At 55.6% G+C, this 16,802-nt stretch overlaps 1 protein-coding gene and 1 long non-coding RNA gene across 3 annotated transcripts in view; one reads left to right on the top strand and one right to left on the bottom strand.

Moving 5' to 3' along the window:
- Positions 1 to 5,951, top strand: part of LOC110572381 — a 12,906-nt gene extending 6,955 nt beyond the window's left edge. The window contains exon 3 of the long non-coding RNA XR_002479855.1: positions 5,892 to 5,951. This is a non-coding gene — a long non-coding RNA (uncharacterized LOC110572381). The remainder of the gene's footprint in view (positions 1 to 5,891) is intronic.
- The window catches only part of RHCG (Rh family C glycoprotein), a 22,447-nt gene extending 5,848 nt beyond the window's left edge, over positions 1 to 16,599 (bottom strand). The window contains exons 1-5 of one of the 2 annotated variants that reach the window (XM_021680665.2): positions 16,335 to 16,599; positions 7,744 to 7,930; positions 5,334 to 5,484; positions 1,749 to 1,896; positions 756 to 922 (exon numbers count right to left, since the gene is read on the bottom strand). In XM_021680665.2, the coding sequence (XP_021536340.1) occupies positions 756 to 922; positions 1,749 to 1,896; positions 5,334 to 5,484; positions 7,744 to 7,930; positions 16,335 to 16,521 (840 nt within the window). In that variant the 5' untranslated portion in view covers positions 16,522 to 16,599. The remainder of the gene's footprint in view (positions 1 to 755; positions 923 to 1,748; positions 1,897 to 5,333; positions 5,485 to 7,743; positions 7,931 to 16,334) is intronic. The other variant, XM_021680666.2, reaches the window with a different exon arrangement.
- Positions 16,600 to 16,802: the final 203 nt, after the last annotated feature.

Raw genomic sequence — 16,802 nt, forward strand, 5'->3', positions numbered from 1 at the left:
GGGGGGGGGGGGGGGGGGGGGGGGGGGGGGGGGGTCTTGGGCGCACACAGGTGTGCCCATGTCGGTGTGTCTGATTCTCTTCCCCCTGATGCGGGGGGAAGCTAGTGTCAGACTAGGAAATAGAGAGGTGGTCTTCTTTTTATAGAAAAATCGACCAACACCTATGGGGTTTGGCCCCTCCCCACTAACGACAGAACAGTTTGTCCCAGTGGTCTGAGAGGAAGGACACTGTGAAACCGCATCCCCCCACAAACCTCCCCAGGGGAGTGGACAGGCATCAAAGGGGTCCCCTTTCTGAGGGTATGGGGCGGGGCAGGTGGAAGCAGCTTTAGGAAGGCTGAGGGCCAGTGTTTGGAGGATCAGAAGCCTGGCAGAGGGGAGGTGCCCCTGGCAACCGTACAGGGCAGGTCTGATGGGGTGCTCAGCCCAGAACAGCCATCAGCCCCCCAGGCTGGGAGGAGGAGAATGAGGAGGAAGAGCCGCTCATCCAGCGCAGCCAGTATAACAGAATCTGGGAATCTGGTTCTGGGCTCTGCCGAAAGCCAGCTATGGAATCTGAACAAATCATTTCTTCCCGAGACTCAGTTTTTTCATCTGCAGGATGGGTGTGATCATCCTGATGCTGCCTGCTGCCTGCCGCCTGCCTCACAGAGTCGTTGGCAAGGCATGGTGATCAGTGCGCACTGGGCACAGGCAGTCATAGTCACACCTCCCCCCAGGGCTCCCCAGGCTCCCCGCCCCGCCCCGCTGCTCACCATGTCCAGCTTGCCCTTCTTGTGCAAGGCGCTGGACAGCGCCACCGAGGTGAGCACGCAGGCTGCCAAGGAGCAGTAGGTGTTGATGGCAGCTCGGTGCTGGGCATCTCCGTGGTTGGACACAGCTGAGTTGAAGCTGGGCCAGTACATCCACAGGAAGAGGGTGCCTGGCCAGACCAGACAGGACCGGTGGGCCCGGGAGAAGAGGTGTTAGATGGGCCCAACGGAGCTTAGGCAGACATCCTGTCCTTTAGTTCCAGAGATGTCATATGACTCACATACCCCAGCAGTTTCCCACCCCTGCAGCTTTCCTCATGCTGGGGGCTCTTCCCAGAACATCCTCCCTGTCTTATTTACTACCTAACTTTTACTTAGCCCTCCAGTCTGCTCCAGGAAGTCTACCCTGACCCCATAACTGGGCTAAATGCCTCCCACCTTGCTCCCATAGCACCATGAGGGAGAATCTTTTTCTCTACTGTAGTTAGATTGTCTTGTAACATTGCCCTCTCTTCCACACACTGTGAGGAGTTCCTTGAAGGCAGGGCTGGGTTTTAGGAGGCCAGAGCGGGTGGTTGATATGTATTCTCTGGAATGAATGGACACAGGAAGTAGGAATTCACACCTCGCCCTAGCCCAGGGGATGGACTGACCAGTTCCTGGTTACCACTTTGTCTGCCTTGGGACACCCTAGGGAAAACAGGATGAGTGACCAACTTCTTCCAGCCCCATGGGAAAAAGGGACAAACATCTGGGATCCTGGAGGTGTCTATAGGCAACCCCCCTCTGCCTTTTCCCCAAAGGGAACTGCCTGCCACCCACCAGACCACGTGGGGATCAGGTGTAGTTTTGGTGGCCTGAACTCCTCATGGAGACCCTCACCCATCATGGTGGTCCTCACCCATCATGGCAGCCCTCAAGCATCATGATAGCCCATGTCCATCATGGCCACCTTCACCCATCACGGTGGCCCTCAATCATTATAGCCGCTCTCACCAATCATGGCAAAGAGGTCCGAGTGGTACACAGCGCTCTGTCTCTCCTTGCTCTGCTGTAGGCTGGGTCGGTAGAGGATCCAGGTCACTGTGAGCCCAAAGTAGGCGCCAAATGTGTGGATGGTCATAGAGCCCCCTGCGTCCTTTACCTGGGGTGTAGGGATCTGTCAGGCTCTGATACCTTCTCTCCCTCCCATTTATTAGCACTTTCCGTCCCCACCCCCGTGAAACACACACACATACACACACCCACACACACACACATCTCCATCTGTCTCTGACTCCACAAGCTGCAGGATGGAGCCCAGGGCCTCCACAGACCAATCAGTTGGGAAGGTGAGAAAGCGGGGATCCCTGAGCCCACACTGTGAGCCTGTCAGCAGAATGCCAGAGCATCCTCACCCAGCAGATGGGACTGTGCCCAGATGGGGAAACCCGGGCTTGGAGAGACCTTGCTCAGTCACACAGTGGGAAGAGGTGAAGCAGAGCTAGAACCCAGGGCCACCCCCTATCTAGTTTGTCATCCACTAGCTTCTACAGTATCTTAATTCCTGGGAGCCCTTCACTCCCCTCCAGGCCGCCCCCCCCACATTTCTTCCTCCATAGCCACTCCTGGCCCAACCCCACTCCGTCTAGACTACTGCTTCTCATCTCCCTGGCATCCTGCCACACTCCTTGCCCGACAACCTCCCAGCTGACCGCCCACCGCCCACTCCATCCCCATCCTCCTCTCCCCTGTTCCCCCCCCCCCCCAGTCAGAGCATGCAGATTGGTTTCTTCCTCTTCTGTCCCTTTCTGCCCTACCCCACTCTGTGCCGCAAGTTCCTCCTTCACAAAGTCGGGGAGACCAGGGTGCCTTACTTAGCAGGGCTGTCTCGAGGGTGAAACTAGACAACTCGTGTATAGCACCTGGGAAGTGCCTGGCACGCCACAGGCGCTTGGTTGGCTTAGCCTTCCTCCCCGTGCCCCCACCTCCCCTCTCAGCCTCCTGTTCCTCCCTACTCAGAACCAATCTCAGGGGAAATTCCAATCAGAATCAGAGACTCGCTCCTTCACTGTAGATGGGGAAATCCAGCCAGAGAGGTTAAGTGTGTTGTCCAAGGTCACAGAGCTAGTTGGTTGTTGACAGAGCTGGGTTTCCCGGTTCCCAGCCTGGCAGGTGCCTCTACTAGCCATGGGACCTGGGCCTAGCCCCTTAACCTCCGAGCCTCAACTTTCTCTTCTGTAAAGTGGGGCTAATAATTGCGCCTATCTCGGAGATGAGGATTAATGAGATAAGCCATGTGAAGCATTCAGAGTCGGGACCTGCCAAGGGCAAGTGCTCCTTACATGTCAGCAGTGATTGTTGTATTTTGGCTTGGCACAGAGACAGGCCCAAAGGCTGTCAGGCATTCAAAGAATTTCTGTAGCAGGTTGGGAGGATTTTTGAGGGCCTTTTAACTCGCGCCCAAGATACTACATTCTCAGCCTATTTCAAATCACGCCCATTGGCCCCGCTAGCTGCTTTATTCTCCACACCTCCCACCCCAGCCAGGCCCCAAGGCCAGCGTACTCCCCTCTTTTATATCTGTCGAGCTATCATCTCCTCCTTGTACTACCTCAGTCCCAGTCCCATTATCTCTCATCAGGGCAGCAAGGACAGCCTCCTAACTGGGCTCCCTGCTCCCAGCTGTTCTCCTTACCACAGCCAAAGAGGCGTTTCCATTCCATGTCTGACCGTGCCACTCCCCTGTCTAAAACCTTCCATAGCTCCCTACTGCCCTCATGACAAAAGTTGAAACCATTTGATGCCATCTTCGGGAGCTTGATGATCCATGCTCCTCCCTCCATTACCCTTTCGAACATTCCCCCCACCCCCACTGCACACCCTCTTCCAGCCAGGTGGAGCCACCAGAGACCTCTCGCCGTGGGCCTCCCTCAAGGCCTATGCACTCACTGTGCCCCCTGCCTCACTCCTTCGCCTGCTTATTTCCCACTTGATTTCTAGCTTTGCCATCTTTTCCTCCAGGAAGCCTCCCTGACCTGTCCCGCTGGTACAGACACCCTCCCTTTAGGCCGTCAAGCCCCTGACCCCACTCCTCATCGTACTGCGTGGTTACTGTCTATTGACTTCCTGGCTCCCTCTCTAGATTGTGAGCTCCTTGGGTGTGGAGCGAGAGGCCTGCTCACCTCTGTATGGCAGCGCCAGGAGCATTGCTCAATGTGCAGTCAGACTCCAAAATGCATTTACTCGATAAACACTTGTTGAGCACTTATTAGGCATTGAACTAGGTGCTGGGAAACAGACGGTCCAGACACATCAGGTTTATCAGAGAAGAAGTGTTACGAAGAAAATAAACCGAGTCAATATGAGAGATAGTGACTAGGGCTCAGGTGGGGGGGCCAGTAAGATAGATGGCAACACTATGGGGTGGGGAGAATCTGGGAGGGCCTCTCTGAAGAGGCGATATCCCAGCTGAGACCTCAGTAATGAAAATGACTGAGGGACGAGCATTCCAGGCAAAGGGAATAGCAAGTGCAAAGGCCCTGAGGTGGGACCAAGCTTGATGTGTTGAGGGGCAGACAGCAGGGTGTGGCCAAAACACAGGAAGATGGGGAGAGAGTAGATTATAAGCTTGAAGGGAAAGGCTGAGGGCAGAACATGTGGGGCTTTATAACACATTTGGATTTTACGCAAAGAAATTTTAAAAACCGCTGGAGGGTTTTAATCAGGGGAATGGTCTTGCATGCATTATTAACAGGTCTCCATGGCTGCTGGTGGAGGTTGGCCTGAGGCAGGGAGTGGGGCAAGGATGAAGATAGGGAGATGAGTTAGGAGGAAGAGAGATGGTGGCTTGGGCTAATCTGGTGGCTGAAGAAAATGACAAAATGAATGACTGAATAGTGTGACCTAAAAGAAAAAACAAAAAAACTCTACCCCTTGTGGGGGGTGGAAGTGTTCCAGGCAGAGTCCAAATGTGGAGGAGCTGGGGGCTAAGAAATGGATGAAGTCTGTGAATGACCTTTACCCCTGCAAAGTACCAAAGAGGCCTCTGGGCTAGAGTCAGAGGTCTAAGGTGCCTCTTCCTTGGGTCATTGAATCGGCCAACTTCAAGGGGCATCATTCCTGCCATAGTCCATGTGAATGTCATCTCTGGAGTTGTGCAGGGCACAACCTATGCAGCTGTACATGTCCACCATAGCTATTCCCCTAGGATCCTTCCTTATAGATGTGCCCCCTCAATACACTGGGTCCTTTTCTTGGCAGAGCATTCTGGGAATGAGATGTGTGTGCATCAGAGTGTGTGCAGGAACACCGACTCTTTCCATCCAATATGCAGGAACGAGAAAGGAGGGAGAAAACCACCATATGAGGAGCCCCTGCTCTGCCCAGGTGCTGGACTGATTTGCTAGGTGGACCACCATTCCTGCCCAATAAATGTCATTACTCTCCTTTTAGAGATGAGGAGACTGAGGTTCAAAAGGTTAAGTGGTTGGCTAAGGGTGAATTGAATCCAGCTGGCACGCCTCTTCAGCCCTCCCTTTCTCTCCTTCCCTGCTGTCACCCCAAGTGTCCCCCGCCACCCCCATCCTGAGCCCCACTCACCTCTAGCAGGCTGAGGAGGATGTACTCATTCACTGAAAAGAGGGTCACTTGGAAGAGAGTCATGATGAGTAGCTGGACGGGGCTGACTTTGCCCAGAACTGCCCCAAAGGCCACACAGACAGAGCCCACGCAGAAGTCGGCATTGATGAGGCTGCGGGGAGACAGGTCAGGGGAGGGGTGAGGCAACAGCGCAAAGTGGCACTCTGAGTCCCGGGTTTGAATCTGGACGTGGTCATCTGTGTATTTGGCCTTGTGGCTTAACCTTTCTGAGCCTCAGTTTCATGGTGTGGTCATGAGCACATAACATCTTAAAGCTACTCTAGGAATGAGACGAAATAGCATGTGAAAGGGGCAGCACAGCAATGTACCAGATGCCAGATGCCAGACCCTTCCCCCGTGGCCCCTATCCCAGCGCCCCCTCCTTGCAGGCAGCTTGTATTCAAGTCACCCAAGTTGTCCGGCTGCTGTTCTGGAACATGCCCCATATTTGGGGGCTTGCCCTGCCCTCCATCCTCTGCCTGCCCTTCTAGAACCTCCTCTGACTGTCTTCTCTTTCAGGAAGCCTTCCTGGATCCTCCACGCAGATGTGGTGTCCACCTCCAGACCCTTATCTCTCACTCTACACACACCTCTCCTGCTGGCTACCAGGGCCCTGCCTGGGTTTGAGCTCTCATGACCTGCTCTTCACCTTACCTGGGAGAGGGGATCTGTGTCCAGGGAAGAAAGAGAGGCCTTCCTGCAGGAGGTACGTGGGGAGCTGGGGGCTCAGTGGAAGGGGGCAGGAAGGCCAACAGAGAGAATAGAGGCAGAGGAGCACCTAAGTTCTCCTAAAGTCTGGACCCTGAAAGCCCAGGCAGCCAGCAGAGGGCTGATGGAGAGGCAGACAGCCAGGTAGATGTCTTGTGGCCAAAGGAGAGCCTGGTTCCATCCACGTGCCTGCCTAACCCAGGCCTTCCTGTGCTCGGCCAGCAGCAAAGCTCAAGGCAGAATCATGAGAGTTGTTAATGGGGGGGGTGGGTGGATATAGGGACAGTAGAGGCTACTTCCTCAAGACGTTCACATCCAGAGGAAGTGCCCTTGCCCCATGCTCAGGTGTGTATGAGAAAATCAGGAGGTGAGAAGTAAGAAGCCAGCTGATGGTTGGGCCAGGGTGTGGAATGGGAGCTGTTCTCTCAGGGTCCCTCCCAAGATGAGGATGTTCATTGGAACCTCTGCTTCACTATGACCTTTGTTCACTGCTGTGTCCCCAGGGCCTCACACAGGGCCTGGCTGAAGGAATCATGGCATTTACTAAGTGCCTGGCACTGAAATACCTGTTAGGTACTGCGTATGCCCTCCTGTACCATGTCTAAACCCGAGGGGACAGGTACTATTACTAGCCACATCATAGAGATGGAACAGGGAGGCTTAGAGAGGCCGAGTTATTTGCTCATGTTCCCATAACTGTAGCCAGAAGACTGATCTGACAGAGGTGACCATCAGGAAGGAGTGAGGGGGAGAGCAGAAAAGCCCACACCTTGGGCCATCAGCTCCGGGGAGATGGAGGTTTGCATGTCACATCTCAGGAGGGCCCACGGAGGCTTGGGCAGAGCCCGTACAGGGCATCACCCTACAGTGACAGGTAGGACCTGGAGGACTCTTCAGCAGGGACAGGACAGAAGCCAGGAGGAGGGTCTGGGGACAACATGATCATCCAGCCCTGAGCACCAGAATTGGCTCCATCTTGGTTGCTGCAAATCAATTCCCTGAAAGCCAGTTTGCCAAAAACTCAATTTGTCAAGTGACCAACTTGCCAAATAACTAGTTCACCAAAAACCTGCCAATTCACAAAGTTTACGATAATTCCCTTTGAAGATTTTTAAAAAGTTGTATACTTTTGTTTTTTCATCTAGCCGTAGCTCTTTTGCTGGGGTGGCCAATTAAATATATTACAGGTGTTTTCATACTTTGGGTCTACGGCTTTGGGAGTGAGACTTTCTCGTGTATTTTGAACTGCATGTTGATATGCATGTCAACGATTTTATGTACAAAACACTGACTTATTGATTCCAACACATTTTCTATCTAGTCAACTATTTTTCCAGTTTCTCTTAAGTCATGGCTTCACTGACCTGCTTGAGTGAATTCGTATCTTGCAAGTATTTGGCATGTTTTAAATTTCAGACACCTGGCCTCTGACCCCCGGTTGATGCCCTCTATGTGACGTGGTTTTATGGCAGGTTGCCTCTAAACCCTTTCTGCGGACTCGGTCTTCCAAGCAGGCTAACGAGTGTTCGTTTGCACACCAGCCGCTTCGCCCTCTGGGCCCCGCTCCCGGGCCCCGCCCCAGCCCCGCCCCTTGCCTCTGGGCCCCGCCCCAGCCCCGCCCCCCGCCATCCTGGGCCCGCCCTCGGGCCCGCCCCGCGCTCACTTTTCCACGCCCACGTGAATGTAGCCTTGGTAGTAGGAGTGGAACCAGCCCTGCATGAGCAGCGCCCACTGGATGCCGAAGGCCGCCAGCAGGAAGTTGAAGCCCACAGAGCTGTAACCGTAGCGCTGCAGGAAAGTCATGAGGAAGCCGAAGCCCACGAAGATCATCACGTGCACGTCCTGGAAGCCTGCAGGGAGAGCGCAGCCCGGGGTCTCGGTGGCCTCGCCCGCCCTAGCCCTGGGTCTGGGCCAGCGCCGCCCGGCGCAGCGCCTGGTGTCTTCCGGGCCGCCGGGCCCCCAGGTGGTCTCCCGAGCCCCCTCCTCCCATCTCTGCATCTGGATCCCAGGGCTAGGCGCAGTTGCTGCAGGCAGAACGGCCACTACCCGCATCTTATCCTAAGAACCTCTGGAGGGGGCTGGGCTTGGGGGGACTGAGGTGAGCCTCCCACTTTAGACCGCTTGTTCTAATGCCAACACGTGCCTGAGCGCCCCCTCAGGAGATGACAGCTTCGTCTCTCCACCCTCACCCAGGGCGGGGGTGGGCAGCTGGGCGTTTGAAATTGGGGCCAGGCTGTGGCTCACACCTAGAATCTAGGGTCTAGAACCCAGACTTTCTGCGGCCTTGCCCCCTCAATCCATTTTTTTAGTACAGAGAAGTTAGTCTCATCTGGGTCTGAGTCTCTCCAGGGGCCAAGCACATGAGTTGATCATCCCCCCCCCACCCCCGCCCCACGAATGTCACATCCCCCCTCCACCCCCTGCAAGTACACTTTGTTGTATCACTGAGACCCGAATTTGGGCCCCAGTTCCTCCATCTGCTGGGCAGATGACTCTGGAAAGTCAGGTAACATCCTTGGGTCTCAGCGCCTTCTGTAATGCTTACTTACAAAGCCTGCAGAGATTAAATGCAGCAGTGTAGGTAAACCACCTCGCAGTGCCCATCCCATAATAGGTGCTCAAAATGGACAAGTGTCATTATTATTGTTGCTTTATTATTATTTATTGTTACTTAGGCATAGGCTAATTCTGCTTTTTGAACCAACTCTTCCGGTGTGGCCTTGACAAGCTATTCCCCTCTCAGAGCCAGTTTTCTCCATAAAACCAAAGGATGGATTAGAGTGATCATAACTGTTCTCCCAGTTGCCTGATTCTAGAGTCCCAGAAAATAATAGAAGGCAAGGAGCTTTGGGAAGCAAAGATAGGTACAAAGATATAAGGCGCTAAGAGGATCTAGAGGTGTCCCAGGACACAGGAGCCAGATTGAAGGGTTCCCATTGGCCAAATCTGGGATGGTTTGAACACCAAAATAATTATGTACTGTAGTAAATTAAAACTATTAGGAAATAGGAACTCAGAATAGGAAATAAATGAGAACGCGGAGAGGGCTCTTGCTTGTAACTGAATGCTGAGAGCCAGACAGCTAAATGTGGAATGAGCGCTGAAGTTGGAAAATCGTGATTTTTCACAGTAAAGACTCCATCAGTGGATGCTAAATCCAGGAGGAAATTTTGATGAAGAGCAGAACATTTGCAATGTCTTCAAGAGTCTTCCCAAAGACTGTGAGTTGCAAGGGATTGAAAAAAACAACCCAGTAATTATGAAGTGGAGAAACAGGACGACATCTCAACTGGGTGATCAAAATTAACCTCACCCATGAGGGACAGGTGGATTATCACGGGCCTTCAGATGTGATCATCTGAAGGAGACTTATCACCTGTATGGTATTCTAGCCCAGCAGGTATTATCCCAGTCTACTCACAAGGAAGCATCACACAAATAGAAAATGAGTAATGTGCAGTTAGAAGGGGGGTGGGGGGTGGGTGAGGATTTCGTCTTGAAAAAGGTCAATGTCATAAAAGACAAAGGTTGCAGAAATGTTCCAAGTTAAAAGAGACTAAAGAGACATGCCAACTACATTCACTCCCTAACTCTGGACTGGATCCTGGATTTGGTGGGGGGGGGGGGGGGGAGTGTGAGGAGAGCTGTAAAGGTTGTTATTGACAAAAGTAGAAAATAATTAGAAAATTAGGTTGAGGAAATTAGAAACCGTATATTAAGGTATCACACAATGTCGATTGATGAAATTGATTAGCCTCGTTATGGAAGAGAGTCCCTCTATTCTCAGGACGTATCCTGGAGTCATGAAGGTGACAACAGGGCCATGGCATGTGTCACCGACCCTCAGATGGTTCAGAGGAAACAAGTGTGTGTGTGTCTATGTGCGGAGAAAGAGAGAGAAGGAGCAGGTCGCTGAATTGGAGTTACAGAGTAGATAGTGCTCTTTATGCTAACTTCTGTTTTAGCAACTGCTTGAAAATTTGGAATTCTTCCCATGTAAAAAGTAAAAAAACCTGCCCCATTGTTCTTTGCTCATTCTTGCCCCCTGCGCCCCCTCCATGCACCAGCCGCACCAGCCTGGCGTGTTCCTCCGCCTTCCCCTGGGGTCTCTGCCTGTGGCCTCCCCCTGCCCGGGATGCTGTTCCCGCAGAACTTAGGCCAACGACCTCTCTCTTCCTGCAGATCTCGTCCCAGAGGCCTTCCTGACCCTCCGGTTTAGAGGCGGTCCTCTCCCTCCCGGCCCGCTCTTCCTTCCTTTCTAGTTCTTACTACAGTCTGCAGTTAGGTGTGTTTGTCCAGCCCGCTAGACTGGAAACCCCCAGAAGGCGAGGCCGTGCCTGTTTGCTTCGCTCCGCTGTTCCCCAGCACCTGTTGTGGGAGTGGCCGGGGAGACTCTCAGTCAGTATGTGTGGCGGAATGAATGATGACTGGTGTGTCACCCCGCAGCACCCAGGGGCGCCCGCTGAGCGGCAACCCAGGAGCCCCAGGTGGGACTTCCTGGTCAGGGGAGGCTACAGCCCCTCTCCAGTCCGACACCTCCTGCCCCCGGGGTGGAGGGCCTGGCCGAGGTAGGGGCAGCAGTGCTGATGCTGTAGCGTCCTAACCTTGCCTGCCCCCGGCTGCCCCATCTGTACCCCCCCCCAGGTCTCCCTGGGGCCCAGGCCATGGCCACAGGCCCCTTGGCTAGCGGCCACCTGGAGGCGGCTTAGGGAGGAGGCACTGGCCCAGTGCAGGGTGGGGGTGGGGGCATGCCAGCTGAAGCAAGAGAGCGGTGGGTCTCACCCCAGTGTGGTGCTCGGAGCTGCTGTCTGGAGACCTGTGCGAATTTGCACGAACAAACAGCAGCTTGGTGTAGCTTTCACGATGCGTGCAGCTGATTTCGTGTATTATCGCGTTTCCTGGTTTATCACGTTTCCAACTGTTGTGGGGGAATCTGAGCTAATGCGTGTGAGTCACCATATGCGGCATTATGGTTATTCTTGGAAGAACGGATGGGTGGCAGACTGGAGGAGAGGTGTGAAAGAGGGAGGTGACGCTTTCAGACTACAGTTCCAGCGGCAGGGAGGGGAGCTGGATGTGGAGTGGGAGAGAGGGGCTGCGTCTGGTGCTGGCCTAGGAGTTGAGAGGACCACGGTGGGGTGGGGGAGTCGTGAGGGTGGGCAGGGCAGATGGGAGGAACGGAGCCTGGCTGGGCGGGGAGAAGCGGGGACCTGAGCCCGGGGTGGGGGTGGGGGGCAGGCCGGCAGATGGAGCTGTGAGTCAGAATGTGGGCACAGTGAGGGGGAGAGAGCAGCTGAGAGCTGGCTTGCCTTTGAAGCTAGCAGGCCGGACAGGGAAGGCGCGGGCAGGGGGTGGGAGGAATCCCTGGGAAGAGGCAGTCACAGAGGATGGGGGCCTTTCGGCTGTTTGGTGGCAGAGAGGAACCATGTGGGCAGGGGTGGGTACGGTGGAGGGGGCCCTCCTGGGGATAGCTGCAATTTCAGGGCTGCCTGAGGCTCTCCCCTTCTCAGTGCACCATCCCTGCCTGCCCCCCTCACCAGTTCTCTGTCTTCCGTGACTCCCCTCTGTCCTCCTGACCTCTCTCTTTGACCCTCTCTGGGGGGGGGGGGGTGTCTCTTTCTTCTGCCCCCACCTCAGGCACACAGATGCCAGCTTCCCTCTCCTTGGGCACCTCCCTGTTCATTCTCTTGCTCCCTTTCTGTTTATCTCCCAAACTGGTCCCAATTTAGAACCCCAATCTACCAGTTCATTAATTCATGTTTTATAAAGTTTGGTGCTACCTAGAATGCTTTTACTAGTAATGGTTTGAAGGTCCCAATTGTGTGACCTTTGGGAAGGACATCATCTCTCGGATCTTCAGTTTCTTTTTCTGTGGAGTGGGGTTAGTCCGTGAGCTTGGGTAGTGCTCACCCCAGAGCTCTGTGGTGCACATTTAATGACTTCATCCAGCTCTGGGTAGAGGCCTGGCTCTTTAGCAAATTGATCAATCATATTAGTTACTATTTCTCTTTTTCTCTTTCAAGGCTGTCCTTGTGTTTTGCACTGAGTTGGCGACTTGCTGTAGATCAGTGGAAGTTGGTGAGACACCGTCCTTTCCCCCCTCTCTTTCCCCAGCCTGGGGTGACACAGCAGTCCTGCGCCGCCCAGAATCTGTCCTCTCTACCGCGGGGGCAGCCTCCCCCTGCACCAACCCCCATGGGGCACAACTGGCAGGCTGGCTTGCAGCCACGAGAGCTGCCACAAGGGGGCACCAGTACACAGCGGTTCTCACTCTCCCCTTCTCCACCCCCCTTCCTAGCTGCCACTCTCCCCCGCCTCCAGGATGGTTCCCCAGTGAAGCTGGCCTTGGCTCTGAAATCTCTGAAATCTGAGGACAGAGTTTCCCCGGGCCGCTGGACCATAGCAGCTTCCAACCCCCCTGCTGCATCGGCACAGAAAGCGTGGAGCCCTGCCTGGTGCAGGCTGGTGCTGCTCCCTTCCCATTCTCTGCAGGCCAGCCCAGCCCAGACTTGCTTTTGAGGCCTCCTGGCCAGGCCCTCACTTCCCCAAGGCTCTGTGCCCACCTCTCCCACACCGCAGAGCCGACCACAGAACCACCCCATCACCGCACAATCTCCTGGCAATGGTGCAGAGGCCCGGGAAGGCAGGTGGGCTGTGGGGTGGGAGGGCTCAGCCAGTCCCCGCCTATGTCACTGGCGCCGAGAGAGTTGGGCACATCTCTAAGGTCCACCTCGGGCACCACGAGATGGAAGGAAATGCCCTGCCTGGCAGAGCATGCAAAAAGCACTCGTAAGTGGGGAGAGCACAAAGGAATTTAAATGCTAACATCGTTGAAACTAACATTCAGGAGACACTCCTTGGCTATATCTCTAAAGAGATGCTGTCCCTCCACTCACATACCTTCTGTGCCGGAGCACTCACTCCCCTCTGAGAACGCTTGGTACCAGCATTCACTGTCCCCTCACTTCTCGCCCCCAGATGTGCCCTACCAGTCATCTGCCCTCTTCAGTTTTCCTGGAGATCCAGTGCATTAAATAACATTCCCACTTCACAGATGAGCATACCGAGGCTCGCTGCATTTAGCGATGGACCCGGGTCTGTTTAATTCCCTCTGAGACTAGTGGGAGTGGAGCTGAGCTGAGGTGTAGGTCCCAGGAGGGCAGCCAGCCTGACAGCTGTGGCTTCATGAAACAGTCTTTCGGGCGTTGAAACTAGGGCATCCCCTGCCCTGGGTCATCTCCTAGAAATGTGTCCCGCTCCCCCTTCAGTCTTTGCAGGAAGTTTCAGGAGCCCAGACTCTGAGGGCTCCTCCTCAAGCCAACCTCCCCCGGACACTGCCAACAGCCACGGAGGCCGCAGAGCACCAGCCCGTGAGGAAGCTTTCTGTCCAGCAGCCAGTGCCTGGACAACAGGCCTCCGAGGGCACCGTCAGGGCAGGTCCCCAGCTGGCTCGGTGCCTGCCGCCTGCCGAGGGGCCCATGCCTGGGGAGCAGTCCTGAGGGCCTCCTGAGCCCCAGCCTGAGCCAGCTGGGGCTGGACTCTTCTGGAAACCAGAGATGCCCGGCAGGCTCCACTAATCGCCCCCCGGCAGGAATGAGGCCCACACAGGTGTTGTGCTGACAGCCTAGAGCCAAGAACCCAGGAGGTACCACAAGGGCATGCCCTCAACCCAGGCCCCTGGGAATTGCCACACTGGAGCCCCACCTGCGCCGGAGCCCCCGTGCCCTCCAACTCCTAACCGTAACCACCATGACCAGGTAGACCAGAGAAGGGTCAGGCGGCGGGGGGGAAAGGGGAAAGGCGAGCCTGGAGGAAGGAGAGTGAAGGAGAGGAGCCCAGGGTTCCTACGCTGGCTCTCTGGATTCCCTAGTCACTCCCCTTCTCTGGCCTTAGTCTCCTTGTCTGTAATACGGGGAGTCCCGACACTGCCTTCCTTCTGGGGTGGTGGGGGTGTCAAAGGAGAGAACGCACGTCTGCTAGCTTGCCGTGTTGCCATTACTTGCCAAGGAATCCCGAGGCCAAGAGTCTCTCCCTGTACTCCTCTCCTCTCTGTCCCTTCCTGCATGATGACCAAGAGCTTCCCAGCACCCACAGGGGAAATGACAGGAGAAACGCAAGCCCTCCTTGATGGCTGGGGCTGTCTTGTCCCTCTTAGCAACCTCCCTCCTGTCCCTTTCACAGGCCCTACCCTGTGCCACTCTGCACCACTCACGTGCTCCCCGCATGCCTGCCCTGCTTCCCCCCTCCTCACTGTCCCATTACCTTCCAGGACGCTGTCTCAGATCTCTTCTGCCCAGAGAACCTGACCCCATTGAGGACAGGGTGTTGGGGTGCTCCCAATGAGTCTGGGAGCCCCTCAGGGTTAGAGACCCAGGATGTGCAACTTGTTCATCCAGAGTGGCCATAAGTCTTGGTCTCTTGGAGGAGTCGGTGGTTTACGTGTGTGTCCTGGCAAATTACTGCTAGCACAACTTACCCACCTCCTCACTCTCAAAAGTGTTATTGGTCAATAAATTATATGGCCACCCTATAGGTAAGTGATTGTTGTGTGAATAAATGAAGGTGGAGTATGGAAGGTGGATGTGGATGGAGTGGGGATAGGAGCTGGGGAGATTCGAGGACCACACCCCTCATTGGGAAGGTTCTGTAGCTCCTGTTTTAGGGTTTTGAGACTTTCCACCGCCTGGACTCCTCAAGGACCTATGAACGCCATGGGAGACCTTACCTCCTGTGCTTTGCTGGGAGGCTGGCTTTTTGGCCAAGAGATGAGCAAGAGCCAGAGCAAAGGAGTGGAACAGGCAAAGGAGGATCTCAAGCTGGTCTGCCTCTCCATTTGCCGGGTCAGTCCAAGGAGAGAAAAGGTGGGCAGTGAAGGGCAGATTTGGAGTCTAAATGCTAAGGCCTCAGCTGTCAAGATCTCTTAAAACACGACCCCGAGCGGAGCCCAGTAGAGGCTGTGGTCTCAACCAGCACAGGGTACACCCCCGCCTCCATCACCTCCCTTCTTCTAGGCACCATATTTCTATTAATGTAGCCTGGGGTTGCGGTAGCTTTTTGGCAGCCATTTAATATGGCTGGCTCCCACTGAGTTGGCAGCCTCCTCACCCTTGTCTTTGTTCATTCAGGCCATCATCTTGAATATATGCAGTTATTTATTTGGATCTAAGTGAAATGTTATTTCTGGAGGTAAAGACTCCCATTACTGAGGGTATTCAAGCCACGGAGGGAACGCCGGTTGGCGTGGGTGGCTGTTGCCAATGAGCTTTAGGGTCCCTGCCGAGATTAACAGTCCATGACCATGTGAGCACCGACAAGTTGGAATGATTGTCATTGGTTGCTGGTGGATGGTGTGGGCAGTCAGAAAGCACACGGGTATGGAAAGAGCCCTGGGCTGAGAGTCTGGAGGTTGGGCCGACCTGAGTGACCTTGGACCAGTTTTTCCAACTCCTGAGTCCTAGGGCATCTGTGCTTAGTGTTCCTCCAGTAATTGCTCCCTTAGGAAGTGAGAGCTCCGTGGCCAGGGCCGTGAGCTCGACGAGCACGGTCTCACGCCAGCCTCACCCCTGCCCCGTAAGGCAGATGTGGAAATGGAGTCTCAGCGAGGTTGACATGAGCCTAAGGCCACCCACCTGGTCAATGGCGGAACCATGACAAGTAAGGTCTGGTGATTCCAAAGCTAGGCTCTTAACCACAGTATCACAGATACCAGAGAATTCAGGATGTTCCTTCTTCCTCTCCAAGCCAGAAGAGGGTGGGTGCCAGGGTCCCACACACCTCTCCTCGCAGCCACCTGCAGCCCTTGGCATGGGACCTACCCCCCTTATGTGGAGAGTACGGGTCCAGCTGGACAAGGGAGCCAGGGTCACCCCCTGGTTGGTGACTGAGATGGGTCTCGGGTCTTTGGAGGACAAGTAGGGCTCTCTGGCAGGGAGGTTGGAAGGCTCTGATGGCCCCCCGGAGTGAGCTCCCCCGGGTGAGTTTTCCCTATTTCTTTAACGCAGGGAAAAGGAGCTGGGGCGCACGCAGGTGGCCCTCTCTCAAGCGTGCTCTCCAGAGACTGGCGGGGGCCGGGTGGGGAGGCTGAGTGGGGAGGGCCAGGGGGCTGTGGGCAGCTTCTCCTCCTCCAGCACCTCCCCCCCACCCCGCCCCGTTCCCGAGCAGCAGGCTGCGCAGGTGCAGCGGGGCAGGGCTCTGCGGGGCGCTGGGGACCTGCCGGGAACGCCTCTGGCGGGCGTGCGGGGTGGCCGGACTTACTCGGGTAGCGGTAGTAGAATTCGTTCTCCAGGTCGCTGGTGAAGTTCTCTTGCATCTTTTTGTTGGTCCAGTGAGGGTCAGCATCGGAGTCGTAGCGCACAAACACGCCGAAGAGGACCACCAGGACCACCTGCAGGAGCAAGCAGGTGACTGGCAGCCGCCAGCGGAGATTGGTGTTCCAGACCATGCTGCTGGGGGCGCCTGGCGGGGAGGGCAGCAAGCAGTTCGGACTGACGCTCGCAGGCGGGAGAGGCTTATAAGACCCGGGCAGGGGCGGGGCGGCCGCGTCGGGTGGCGGAACAGCTGACCCGGGTGCCGCCCGCGCGCTCGCCCAACCGGCGAGGGGACCCGCGGGCTCGGGGCTCGCCTCCACCCGGGCCCCCCCTCCCGAAGCTCCCCCGTCGGGGGCCCAGCGGCGGGAGCAGGGGCCGAGCGGGCAGGTGGGCGGGGATCGAGGCGCCCCCACCT

The sequence above is a fragment of the Neomonachus schauinslandi genome, chromosome 9 (genome assembly GCF_002201575.2).
Source record: "Neomonachus schauinslandi chromosome 9, ASM220157v2, whole genome shotgun sequence".
NCBI lineage: Eukaryota > Metazoa > Chordata > Mammalia > Carnivora > Phocidae > Neomonachus > Neomonachus schauinslandi.